Raw genomic sequence first — 14715 nt, forward strand, 5'->3', positions numbered from 1 at the left:
CCTCTGCTAGATATCGCCATCAGGCCAAAATGAGGCCCATTACTGCTTTGATACACTTCAGTCAGAGTTTAAGGCAACTGCAGCACAGACTCGAGTCTTCCATGATAACAGTGCTCCTGTGCTTTTAGATTAGACGCACTTTTACTTCTAAATCTGGGCTGCTCTTTCTGTACCACAGGGTTTGTAGTTGTCCCTGGGAACCATAATTCATAACGCGTGTCCTTGACCTGTGATTCTTTTGTGACCTTCGCATCGAACCCCCATCTGCTTCTGTTTAACCTGTTCCCATGTGTCTGGATAAGTGACGCATCCAGTGGCTCAAGACATAGAACGGGTCATTTACTAAGCAGAAGGCCGGCACGTTGAACCCTGGTTGCCTCCTCGGGCAAGATACTGAACCCTGCCCCCACCCCCCCCCCCACCCCCTTTTATAAATCTTCAAATGGAGGTGGCATGACATGCAAGACTACTAGAACCCTGATATCTCAGATACCTTAGATCAGGGGTGTCAAACATAAGACCAGGGAGGACAGAATCAGCCCTGCAAAGACTCTAATCCAGCCCACTGGACAGCTTTGGAAAATGTGAAGGCGGGCATACGTTTTCTTTCATTTACTACAGCTGCATGTCTTTATCCTATGTGTAGGAAACACTGAGACATACTGCTGAAATTGCACTTCTTCTTGTATTAAGATATCTCAGGGATTAAATGTGCAGTTAAACTTCTTTACACTGACAGAAAGATCATAGCAGGCTGTCTCTGATGTCAAATCAGTTTGACATCCCTGCCTTAGATCAACGGGGTGTGGACTTTTAGTGAGTCCAAGAGCAAAAAGAATGCACGGGGAGAAGCTGCTAGTCATTATGCAGCACTACACTGCATAATCATACAGCATTCATCTGTTGAATGGTCTTAGTAACGCTCATGTTTTATGCTGTTTTCACACATCAGTAGGGTCATATTGTGGGGTGCAGGAACTTTTGCAGACTCTGAGGGGAGCGCTGTTTGTAAAATACGTACTTGGCATTCATAGGACAGAGGTTAAAATGTAATGCTCTGCTCAAGGAGTGAGGCATTGTCCTGCAAAACAAACCTTAACATTACTGTGACACAACCCTGCTAAATTGGCCAAACACATATTCAAAATTGCTTTGTGTAGTTAAAAATTACTTCTACTAAATACGGGGGGAAAAATGCAACCAAAAAATGAAAGAAGAGAACTCAGGTACTTTGAAAAAGCAATAAAATGCCTAGAGACACTGTATTCACGCTGAGAAAAAAGCACAAGCACACAGAGATACAGAGCTCTTCTTACATGTTCCACTCTACCACCTGGGCCTGGATTTTTATGCTCAGCTTTTGGTCATAATCTAGTATCACAGTTGCACTCATGATAATTTTAGACTATGTGAGTATTATAACCTGTTGTGTAGTGGTTTGGGCATCCAATAAGCCTTTAAAACCAAGCCGCAATTAGCATAAAAATCCTACAATAATTAGAGTTTGATCCATTAGTCTTTAAAAGTGATATATGTTTTTTAATGTTATGTCATTTATGTGCAAAAGGAGCCAGTGGAAAACTAAACACAATAATGTCAGCAAGGACACATTTCTTAGTACTCCTCATTTACGAATGAATATTGCGAGAAACAAACCTGGAGGGATCGTCCTCCTTCGAGAAGCTCCCTTTTACCTCGATGCTGTTCATCTTATTCTCGAATATCCCATAGCTCAGTGTCACCTGCAGATTAGAAAACACACGAGAGTAGGAAGAAGTGCATTTGCTTGGACACCTGTGTATAAAACCGCCTGCTACTACCTGCTGTGGTATGCTTCTCTGGCTGATGAGCAGCAGGTTTTCCAGGTGCGAGTGGAATAAAGGACAGTGGACCATGGAGATTCCCAGTCGCTTTTCCACAATAAAGCCCACAGTGCAGTCATCAGGAAGACGGATCTTAGCTGAAGTTCTCATGAACTGGGAGCCACTGACATACACAGGGAAAAAGAGTCTATCTCAATATATTCTCACATAGCAGAGTGTGCAATACATCCACATTTACTGTGGGAGAAATTTAGCGCCATAAACTGTCCAACTTTTATCTGAAAACATGTGGTTGGGCCCATTGACTGTTTACTGTGCATATTTTACTGCTGACCTTTTCCAAAGAACTATTTTTGATTGGTTCTCTAGCTCTACCTGTAGCCCTGGGCAGCTATTAGTTCCAGCTCTTTGAGAGAAGTATGAATACAAAGTTTCAGAGACAGACTGAGAAACCAAAAAGTCAAAACAGATACAGCACCAATTTGTCAATCAAAAGATTAACAAATTGCTACAAGATCATTTACAGAATGAATATCATGTTGTAGTTGTTGTAATCAAATTAGCCACTGAGACCATAAACACAGCAATAAATACTTTTGGTGGAAAACCAGTCCTGTTGGTATTTGGAGCAGTAAAAAGTAAGAGGAGATTTATTATCATTCGCAACGTGCAATTTACTCTAACTCTGCTGATGTAGCACTGAAAAAGTATCTCTTGTGCTTTGTGTTTTGACAGCATTAAGTGAACTGATGAGGCAATGCAGAGATTTAAGAGCGTGTGTAGGAATTTCAGTCGACCCCGTGGTGTACAAAGCAAAATGACACAAGAACAGAGCAAACGGAGCGATGAAGTTGGCTTTGGAGCTAATGCTAAAAAAAAAATCAGGTCTTAGATGGACATCAGGCAAAGGAAGTGTATTTTTATGTTTGTTTGTTTTTTGATCACGGTGCTGATTGCTTTTATTCTGATCAATGCATTTCCATTAAAAAATAATGTTTTCTCCAATAAATTTTCATTATACTCCAATGAAACAGTTACAAATTCAGGACCATGGACAGCGCATCCATTTTTCATGAGCTCATCTAAGCTGTGCTCTAAAACATAACCACAGGTGCATCACAATATGTGAGATATAGATCGCAGATACACACATATAAGATTCCCACATGAGATCTGCAAATCCTTTTTTTTTTTTTTTTTACTAAACAAATCATAGTGAAATTGTGCTGGTACTGTTGACCTATTGACACCACCAGTCTGGGAGTATAGAAATAAACCTTTGTCATTTCCAGTTGTTCTGTCTCTTGGGGTCATTTTTCTATATTTGTCTATAAAGGGATGCGCAACCAGAGAAGTGGCCCCCTGCTGACCGTTAAAACAAGTGCACATTTAAGGCATTTTAGAATCGGCTTTGCTTTTTCACACCAGAGGTTTACTTGTGTTAGCATTTATGATTTAATTAGTTTAACATTCGATGCTTTTTCCATTAAAACTGATGAGATATGTTAAAACAAGTTTATATCATTGAGCATTAATGCAAGTTCCCTACCGCAATGTAAAGAACAGGAGGTCGTCTAAAACTAGAAAATCTGCACACTTATTAAACAAGAAGCCATTTTTACAAACATATATTTAAAACCAGTGAAAAAAATGCTATAATGAGTAAAAGCCCTAAACATGTTTGGTTTGAATTCATATTAGCATTACATAGATGTAATAGTCTGTGTGCTTGTGTTTTTTTTCCTCACTGTCTTATCATCATCGTCCCTATAAAGCACACACGCACACACACAAATTGTAAATACCTGGCCCACGGAGCCATCTTCTCTGCCAGTCTTCGACTCAGGCAGAAGCCTGCTCCACCTGTTGCAAACCAGAACTGCACCTCCCTCTGATAGACAACACACAGACATTATTAAGAGATACCGTATAAAAATAATCACAAACTAATAAAGACTGGACTGGGTGTCGTATGAGAAAAAATGCGGCTCCAGTGGAGATATACCACAGTTTCAAACCATAAAGGAAACAAAAACTCCAGCTCGACTTTTGCTGCAACATTTTGTGACAGTACAGTAGACAGAACAGTCACTGAAGCGCTGCACTATTCCTGCTGTGGTAAAATGTGCTTATTAACCATAGTAAAGTACTATGTGAAATATTAGTGCTCTGCAGTGGGTGCAACTCTGGCTGTGAAATGTCACTCAAATGTTTCCAAGGAAAAACTCCTTTTAGCCGCTTCAGACTCACAGTAGATGCTGTTTCCTCAACAAGCTGTTTAAAACACATTTTCTGTGCTTTGAATGAACTATTTAAAAATATACAGATACATTTTCATTATACATTTATAGAATGCCTTTGACGCAAAGAGCAATTTACCGACTTAACCCTTTATATGGCAGTCGTTGTTACCGAGTGTTATTTGAGCATGTTGCAGAACTTTTCTTTTTACTTGTGTGACTTTTTTCAAACTTTTTTCAAGATCAACACTCACTGCTTGGGGTTCACATTTTTCTAAACAGTGTGTATACATAGACTATAGGGAAAAACACATACAAACAAAGGAATATGTTTTACTTGATTGTCAGTTTTCACAAATATAACACAAAATGAAAGCGCAGCGCTGTCACAGGAACCTGCTTCACTGTACTTGGTAAAGCTGCTGTAACATAGTAATGATGTCCACTAAGATAATGCTGGTCATTGTCATTTTAGTCATTATCCAGCCACCTCTGAAGGAAAACAGTGAAGTGTAGATCTACTGAAAAAAACATATATTGACATAGAAATAAAAAATATATAAAAAATAGCATTGCACCTGGTGTGGGTGCCCCTTATAATTGCACGTAGGTAATTCAATCAAAACTAAATAAATTACAATACTGAATTACTATATTAATTTTAGCAGTAGTAAGACTGACAATAAACCCCAATACATTTCACAGTTTTTAGCCAGAAAAAAAAGGTGAAATGTGTAAAAGTGGGTTAAATTTTTATCATTGGATAACTGTCTGTATGAAGCTTTGACAAAATCCAATTTACTATGAATACTACTGTCCTATGTTTATAATAGGGTGTGTTTTAGAACACAATATGGCTCACCTGGTCCTAAAAACTACAAAGTAACCATCAGTAGTGAACGTTTTTAAGGTGAACGTTGTGAAAAGTAAATATGGTGCCATCATTATTATGCCACAAATTTCACTAATCTATACTTTCTAGAAATCCAACACAACATCTAACTCAACATCTAAAGCAACTTTTGAACTATATAATGCTTCGCTCTTATCGACTTATCAGTTTGGGCATTATGACCCCAACTGTAGGAGCAGGTAAGTGCGAAGGACTCGATTTCATGAATTCTGGTAGAACACTGAAAATTACAATTCTCCAGATCATCACTGATTGATTAGACACATTGTTGCCACTATCTGTCACACACCTGATCTTTGCTGATTGGCTGGAAGAAATCCATGTACAGTAGTTGTACCACCTCTCAGTGATTTATGGGGGGAGTGGGGGGATTTTGATGTCCATTTAAGCTACCAAAAATCATTCATGGCCCAATAAAGAGCTAAAGCCTTTAAAAGCTTTGGTTGTATTAACTCTTTTAAATTGTGTTTACTTTTGTTACACACATATAGAAACTCACACCAACAGACATACACACATATACTCATCTGGGAATACAGAACACAAAAAATACAACACAAGCTCACACTGAATGTTATAAATATTTGCCACCATTTCACAGACACACAATACCTCTGCTATATCAGAGGAAATCAGAAGAGGAAAAGGGGCCTCTATGACTGAACCTAAGTGTTCACGGTTTCTCTTTCAGGCGCATATTAACTGCTCTGGTTTCCAGTCTGTTATGAATAGTACATCTTTATCTTCTAACTTTGAGCCATTTCTCAAGCAACTATTGTGTTTTTCCTTCTCCTGTTGCTTAAATTGCTCAGTTGATATTTTGCCGGGGTAAATTTGCTGCCTTGTTTTCCTGTTTGTCACAGCAGGCAGATAAAGAATTTAACTCATAGAGCGAGCTGTAATTGCACAACTAATTTGGAGCTTGCAAGATTTCTTTCCCTTTCTGTTCTTCATTCTTCTCTTTTTACCTCCTGTTCACTAATTTTCTTGTAAAATTTAACCTGTGAAAAATGTACTTGTCCTTCCTTCCTTTACTACTATTACTATTAATTACTATTACTTTACTTTAATTTCCTCTTTCCTGTACATCTCTTCAAATAAACTTCTCTTCCTTTTTACTATTCCTCTGTTTTTTTATCTCTTCCCCTTCCTTTTTACTTCCCATTCCTTCCCACTCCATTCCTTTCTTTTCCTCCTTCCTCCGATCATTATCCTTCCCGTTTCACTATAGTGACAGGAAATCGGAAAAAAAACTAGGCAGCAAGATGTAAGAAAATGAGATGAGGAGACAGAGAGGAGCCTGACATTGCTTTTTTTTTGTTTTCACTAAAGGGAACAGAAAGAAGGAAGGAAGAAGGGAAGAGAGAGAAAAAGCAAATCAAAGATTAATAAAGATCTATTCTTCCCTGCAAATGGCTGCAATCAGAGCAGAGAATGTGACACGAGGGAGACGGAGAGAGTCATTTCAAGAAACGAATGAGAGAGACTGTAAAGTGCAAGAGGGAAGCAGAGAGAGACAGAGCATGACACCCTATTCAGAGAGCATGCTGGAGTCAGGATGCTCTTTAACTCAATAGCAGCATTAATTCTGTAAACTCAATAACACACATGCATACCAATTTAGGCGCACGTGCGCCGCACACACTCATGCATAGGGATGGGTATCGAAAACCGGTTCTTGTTGAGAACCGGTTCCCACTATTTCAATTCCTTGGAATCGTTTGCCATTTTTGCAAACGATTCCCTTATCGATTCCAGTCGCCCCGAATGACGTCACCACGTTGCGGAGCGTCATTTACCTGGCAGGAAACATGGCGGCTCAAACGCTAAAAAGTTTGGTTATACTTTACGAGAACGGATGACAACAGGGAAACTTGCAATACTTGCAAAGTAGATATTTCATTTAAGGGAGGAAACACTACGAATATGCAAAAGCATTTGCTCACAAAACACGCGATAACCTTAAATGAATGTCGTGTTTTTAATTCCGCTCCGGACTCGTGAATCTCAACCCAGCAGCGGCGGTAACGTTTGCACGTCCTCTCCCGTTAATGCGGCAGGTAAATAATCAACTAACAGTGCATATTATGTTAGCGCGATCTGCCTTATTACAAAACCTGCCATTACTGTGCATTTAGGTGACCATGATGAGAGAGACAGACAGAGGCTGGCTCAGATGCTGGCAGTTCTTGCTACAGTCTACCGGTAGCGTCTCCTTTCAGGCCAGGATAGACGAATGTCACCGAGCAGTGACTCAGTTTGTGGTAAAAGGCTTGCACCCATTTGCCACAGCAGATGCCCCCGATTTTCGGTAAGTGAATGTGTTTAATTGTAGGCAGGGACATTATTGGATATTCTTGTGTAATTGCTACAGAAGAATATTTATTTTATTATTTTACATTCACAATTTTTTTTCCTGGGGACCCTGTGACACCCCATTGAAGAGCTGTAGGTTGGATCTGTTAAGATCTCACTGTTGGGTTTGTAAGGCCATGTTACTCCTAAATTTCTATCTTGTTCAAAGAGACGATATAAAACAAAGATCTAAGCTAATTGACCTTAGTGTTCTCCTTTAAAAAAAAAAAAAAAAATCGATAAGAGAATCGATAAAGAATCGAATCGTTAAACAGAATCGAAAATGGAATCGGAATCGTGAAAATCTTATCAATACCCATCCCTACTCATGCACACACTCATGCACACACTCATGCACACACTCATGCACACACAGGAGGACGTGTGTATTCAGAAGAAGATACTGCTGACCTCAGGGGGAGCCCCTGCAGCAGTGGAGAGTGAAAATGAAGAAAACAGAATGGATGGTATGGATTTTGAATGGCAGCGGTTAACCTGACTTGGGTGAAATTTGACATAAAACCGATAGGAGCAGCTTCAGCTTTGTTTTACTGTCTAATGGTGCCTGCAGAAGACCAGCAAAGCCAAAGATCAAAAAGAAGAGAAAGAAGAGAAGCATGATGGATAGACAAACGAAGGAAAGGAGGGAAAAAGGAAAATGACCATCGGGAAAGAGTATTTTTTCATAAGCTCCTTGTGTAAATTACATGTGATCTACAGACTCCAGCAGTTCTTGACAGGGACGGTGTCCTCTGACATCAGCTGCTCTCTCTGCTGTGTGAGCAGGAGGGAAAACACTGGCTGCTTTCATTCATCTCATTTTTAGTTTTCCCTCTTCATATTGGAAATCTTCACTCTGTGGTGACCCATCCTCTTACCTTTACAGCAGCAATATTTTTTCATCTCATCTCAGGATCTGTTACTCATTCTATAATCAACACCACTGACGTGCATAATGTTGACAACTTACTTTATGTACCATAAAAATAAAATGTTGCCATGGTAATGATCGTGGTAAGAGATATGTCATGATGACCTTTCTAGATGTCTTCTCTAAGTTCCCCTCACTGAGCACACAGAACAAACTTATGTTTAATGTGCTGATGCATCACAGTGATCTGAACTCTGCCACCTTTTGACATTGAGTCTAATAACTGAACTGAATTGGTCATTAATTCAGCTGAAATTTGAGGATTGAATGTCGTACTTGGTTCCTGTAGTGCTAACTACCTGCTATATCATTAATTGCTAATTGTGTGTTGGCTCTAAGGGAACAGTGGGACAGCTTGTGTGGAGGAATAGAGAGCGAAGACACCAGCATGAAGAGAAACATATATGTGTATATATATTCAGGTTTTACACTCATGTTTTCACTAACCACGTGAAAATTAATGTGACATCAGATCATCCTTCCTGTATGAAGGAAGGCATACAGGAAGGAAAGTGCTTGCTCATAGGGGTCATATGATTGTTGGGTTTTTCTCTGTGTCTATGAAGCGACTTGAGGTGACTTTTGTTGTGATTTGGCGCTATATAAATAAAATTGAATTGAATTGAATTGAACTGTAAGCGACGCGCCAGTTACAGCAGTCATTTCGTGCACCGCTGTAACATCAGCAGGCAGTCGCATCTATCTAAGCCCACCGTTAAGGCGCAGGAAGCCGCCGCAGCACTCTCCTGAACAATAGGTGTCACCACACAGAAGACACAGTCGTACACTTGTCTCTTCTGTCCAGCTCCAGGGACATGGCAAGCAACTGCAAGATATCATATTGCAGATCTACATTTGGTCAGTCAGCTTTTTCCATAAAGGCTTGCCATCTGTGGAACACACTTCCAGCCCAAATCAAATTGATTACAGACATCAGATCGTTTACGTTAAAGGTTCAAATCTGGTTAAAGGGAAATCCGAGATGTAGTAATTTGATTGATGATGATTTTGATTTTATTTTAGTTTGTTGTCTATTAATTATAATCGTATTTACAATGTAATTTGGTTTTATGAAAATGTATGTTTTATTGTAAAATGTATCAATTTTGATTGTAAGCCCAACAAGGGACAATTGTTGAAAATTAGCAATAGCTATAAACTTATGTGCGTTACATCAGTTTCATATTTTTGTACATGGACTATGTTAAACTGCACTGTCCCTTTTAAATAAATAAATTCATATTCAAAAACACCATAAGGCTCCAGTAACACAGGCTTAGAGACTGGGAAAAATGTCTATTCCCAAACTGGTTAGTAAGTGATTGCTGGCAGCCGCAAGGTAAAATGGTTTCAGAGGTACGAGGTGCTGCAATGAATGGTAAATGGACTGATTCTTATACAGCGCTTTTCTACTCTCCCAGAGTACTCAAAGCACTCTACACAACATGCCACATTCACCCAATCACACCCATTCTTACAAGCACTTTATCTATACTCAGTGCTATCTAAGTACATTCACACTCTGATGGTGGCATCGGAGAGCAACTTGGGGTTAGCTCCTCCTGAGCTACAGCCACCCCCAATAAAAACATCCATGCCATTGATTTGATTGCTAGTAGATTGCCTGGAAGATGCCGGCTTGTCTGAAAGCCTCAGCGCTGTGCACTTTTACTCTGCATACAAACATTCTCTATTTCTGGGTTCATCACACTCACTACTAGTTTGTGAGTGTTTGCAGATATGTAACTTCCAGCATGGTGGACAATATGCACACGGCGTCAGATGTAAGACGTGAACACAAGCAGAAAAGCACTGAATCACAGCTGACCTTGTTCACATACAGCTATGAATGATTTCGTTTTGTTTCATTCGTGTTCGTGAGTGGACAGATTCCAGCTGAACAGCTAAAACCCTAAAAGGTCATAACATTTGCCTGGTTCTTTACTCCCTTTTTTAACTTTCCTTTAGTTTTTGTGAGACTCTTTCGTATGAGTAAAGCCAGTTAATGGAAACAGTAGGATGGTATCATTAACTATACTAATGGTTATAGCTCGTGTCTAAAATGATTTTTTTGAGTACAACAAATAAACATGAAGAGAAAGCTTCATATTTATTTACTAGCAGGGGGCTCAGTTTGGGCTTTTACACACTAGCAGAAACCCTTTGTTACATCCAAATAGCAATAAGCCCGACCCAATTAAACATGTTAACATGTGATTTCTTGAAATTGGTCCTGTAACCGTTTCCAGTAAGGATCAAAACTGTGAAAAGATTTCTGGTGGAGAACACATTAAAGAGTCGAGCACTCTGTGGGTATTAGTCGAAGCAATTAACCTTTCCAGAAAGAAGCTGTTCACTATCACTGCAAAACAGAGCGAAAAAGGGACACCGTGACACAAGGAGAGAAGGAACGACAAAAGAATCCATGGAATGAGAGAGCACAAACCGGAGAAACAGTAGGGTTGATTTAATAACAACAAGCAAGCAAGTGACATAACAGCAAATAAGAAGACAGTGAAAACAAAGGAGCAGAGAAGGAAACCACGATGGAGAAAGATAAAGAATCTCAGGAGGCTCACAGGAAACATTAAATCTGTGGACGGCCATCCTGCTCTAATCAATGATCATTCCACATTAATAAAATTGAGTTTAGAGTTGCATTATGCGTTGCTACAAAGAGTATTTTTTGAGATTGTCAGTTTCCGTCTTTAAAATGAGATGTACTGAACGTGGAACTGTAACCAAAATCTTCATGTTTTTTTCCCTTTTTGTATATTTAAGAGATTTTTTTTTCTTCAGGGTGCAGTTATATGCTCCTCACTAGATCACGACTTCAGCATGTACTTTGCAGAGCTCAGCCAAGTCCTAGTGCTAAGGTTGACTGTGCCAAGAAACCTAAAATACTTATGAGTGGTATCGTACCGTTGCGTTGCCCTCCAGCAGTTCATGAGCAATGATGGGCTTGTCCAGGCTCGGCTTGCCCACGTAGATGTCACCTTCCTGCGGGAAGGCTGACAGCAGCGAGAGCAGAGCTTCTGGGTTGACATAGTTATCATCGTCCACATGACAAAACCACCTGAGGAGCGATCGGTGAAAGAAAAGGAAAAATATTCAGTTAAAATGTAACCGTGGTGCTGGGTTTATAATAATAGTTTTCTCAGCTTCGCTCCATTTCTCCTGTTGACATTTGCAATCAGGCGGAAAAAAAAATCTGAAGACTAATTTTCTTCTTTGCTGCTTCCACTCTTGCAACAGAGAAATGAAAAAAGGCTTACCTAAGTAATGCATCGTGCATGTGTACTTGAAATGACGATACCTTACACTGACTGGAAGAGGAGAAACGGACGGGGGATGAAACTGCTGTAACCCCAAGTCATCTAGTTACCCCATATGTATATATTTACTTGTGGTTGGATGCCACAGCAAAAATATGAGATTTTCTTTTAAGTTTGATGTTGACATATGTGATATTCTGGATTAGGCTCTTTGAAAAGATCAGGACAGAAGGATGTGGATAGGTGCTTTTATTGAACAGCAGGACATCACACACTAACTTGTTGGTTTCTTAGCGGTGCACAAACTACCCTTTTGTGGTTATATATTGGTCAACCAAGAACTAGCCCTGTAACAGGCACTTCTGTATTTTACCACTGGGGGCAACAAATTCACTCTATTACATTCCTCCCCTTTTAGATTTGTAATTGAAATAAGCAACTCCTTAAAGAATGTATTTCACTGCCCCCACCAAAAGAAATATTCTGTGGCCCTTACGAACAATGAACAAATGTAGCCATTGCTTCCATTATTAAACTGTTCACTTCTAAAATAACTGGCAGTAAATAACTAAAACATAACTCTACATTTTCAAAGATTCAGCCTCTTTGGGGGAACTCTGCATCTCTCTGGGTATCTGCATTCCACAGATGGCCTTTGGGTGGTTTCTGGGGTGGATACTGGTGGTTCATCAGTTGTCTCTTTAGGTGGTTCAGGAGGTAAGGGGTGTGATGTTAAAATCCCAGGTGGACTTGGTGGTATCTCTGGAACAACACCGTCCATAATCACTTCTGGCCGTCCCTCTGAAACCGGTGAAAATATAACTGGGGGTTTCTCCACAGTCTGTCTCCATGGTAACAGGTGGTCCACATGTATTGTGCGTGTTCTCTGTCCCTCTTGTATCAGGTAGGTAACACTTCCCATTTTCTTCAGAACTGTTCCCTGAGTCCATTTTGTTTCCCCCCCCCCCTGAAGTTTCGGATACGCACCGCGTCTCCCTCCAAAAAAAACACGAACAGGTTGGGTTTTGTAATCATGGTGTCGCTTCTGCTCAGACTGTTTCTGTTCAATGTGTCTGCTTAGTTCAGGTTTCAGCAGGCTGAAGCGAGTCCGGATCTGACGTTTCAGGAACAACTCTGCTGGTGTACGACCCGTCACAGTGTGCGGTGTACTGCGATACATGATAAGGAAGTTTGCCAAACGATGACTGAGTGGCAATGTGGCCTTACCATCTGCTTCCAGCACATTTTTCATCAGGGATCGTTTCAGGATTTGTACTGACCTCTCTGCTGCCCCGTTTGATGCAGGATGATAGGCAGGAACAGCCGTGTGTCTGATCCCATTTAACTCCAGAAACTGATTGAATTCCTTTGACACAAGTTGAGGTCCATTGTCTGAAACGAGCTCTTCTGGAAGTCCATATGAAGCAAATAACCCTCTCAAAACCTCAATGGTGTTGTGTGAGGTAATGGATAGCATAGGGAACACTTCCAACCATTTTGAATGACTGTCAATGACAACTAAAAAGTACTGCTTGCCTTTTTCAGCGAAATCAATGTGAATCCGTTGCCAAACTCTCTCAGGCCACTTCCACGGATGGAGTGGTGCAACGGGTGGTGACTTCTGTACAGCCTGACAGACTGAGCAGCTTTGAACCAGTTCTTGTATATCACCATCACAGCCTGGCCACCACAGGTAACTGCGAGCGAGTGCTTTCATACGACAGATACCTGGATGTTCATGATGCAGGTCTTCCAGCACTTTCTGTTGGTAAACTGGGGGAATGATGACCCGTTGTCCCCAAAGAACACATCCTTGTTCTGCTGACAGCTCGTGTCTGCGTGTAAAGTAAGGCTTAAGTGATTCGTCTTGCATATAACTCGGCCACCCATTCATGGTGTAACTCCAGACCTTGCTGAGGATTGGATCCTTCATGGTTGCTCTCTCAATGTCTTTAGCTACTATTGGTAGCTCTTCCACATGTGAGAAATAGAAGATACTTCCCTCCTCTGCAATGTTGTCTGGCGTATTCCGAGGTAGACGTGACAATGCATCTGCATTGGCATGTTCAGCTGATCTTCTATATTCAATGTCATAGTTGTATGCCATTAGAATAAGAGCCCAGCGTTGCATTCTTAGTGCAGCGAGTGTTGGGACAGCTGACTTTGGCCCTAGTATAGCCAGCAGTGGCTTATGATCTGTTATGAGGGTGAATTTCCTTCCATACAGATATTTATGGAATTTCTTTACTCCAAAAATTATGGCAAGGGCCTCTTTTTCTATCTGGGCATACTTTCGCTCAGCTTCAGTTAATGTTCTTGATGCGAAAGCCACGGGCCTTTCCTCTCCATTTTCCATGACATGAGAGATGACTGCGCCCAATCCATAAGGTGACGCATCACAGGCTAACTTCAATGGCAGATTTGTGCTGTAGTGCACCAACACTTTGTTCTGCAGCAGTAGACTTTTTGCATCCCTGAATGCTTTTGCACATTCCATGGTCCAAATCCATTTAGCATCTTTTCTCAACAGGTTATGCAAAGGCTGAAGAATGGTGGATGGATTTTCCAAAAATCGACTGTAGTAATTTAGAAGACCAAGAAAAGACTTCAGTTCAGTGACATTTGTTGGTTCTGGGGCATTTGTTATGGCTGCTACCTTTTCCTCTAAAGGATGCAGTCCATCCCTGTCAATACGATGTCCCAGGTACTCCACACTGCTCTGAAGAAAGTTGCACTTGGAAAGCTTCACTCTGACACCATGCTTCTCCAGACGTGTGAGTACTTCCTCCAACCTCTTCAAATGCTCCTTTTCAGATGAAGCAGTGATGAGGATGTCATCCAAAAAGCAGGTCACATGCTCCATCCCCTGAAGGATTTGATCCATCACAGACTGGAAAAGAGCCGGAGCACTGGAAACACCATAGCTGAGGCGATTGTACTTATAGAGACCTTTGTGTGTGTTGATGACCAGATACTTCTCTGATTCTTCATCTAACTGTAGCTGCTGATAGGCATGAGAAAGGTCAAGTTTGCTGAAGGATGTTCCTCCAGCTAAAGTAGCAAACAAATCTTCAGTATTAGGAAGTGGATATCTTTCCTCTTCAACACACTGGTTGACACTGACTTTGTAGTCACCACATATCCTAATTGTTTTGTCTGCTTTTGGCACAGTAACAAT

General features: G+C 40.6%; 1 protein-coding gene across 1 annotated transcript in view; it reads right to left on the bottom strand.

Annotated features, from left to right (window-relative positions):
- The window catches only part of mfng (MFNG O-fucosylpeptide 3-beta-N-acetylglucosaminyltransferase), a 33309-nt gene that overhangs the window by 2617 nt on the left and 15977 nt on the right, over positions 1 to 14715 (bottom strand). Inside the window, 4 exon segments of the mRNA XM_085162141.1 lie at positions 1657 to 1742; positions 1821 to 1986; positions 3629 to 3714; positions 11185 to 11338. Of these exon segments, the coding sequence (XP_085018267.1) occupies positions 1657 to 1742; positions 1821 to 1986; positions 3629 to 3714; positions 11185 to 11338 (492 nt within the window).

Source organism: Neolamprologus multifasciatus, chromosome 6, assembly GCF_963576455.1.
Source record: "Neolamprologus multifasciatus chromosome 6, fNeoMul1.2, whole genome shotgun sequence".
In the NCBI taxonomy this organism is placed as follows: Eukaryota; Metazoa; Chordata; class Actinopteri; order Cichliformes; family Cichlidae; genus Neolamprologus; species Neolamprologus multifasciatus.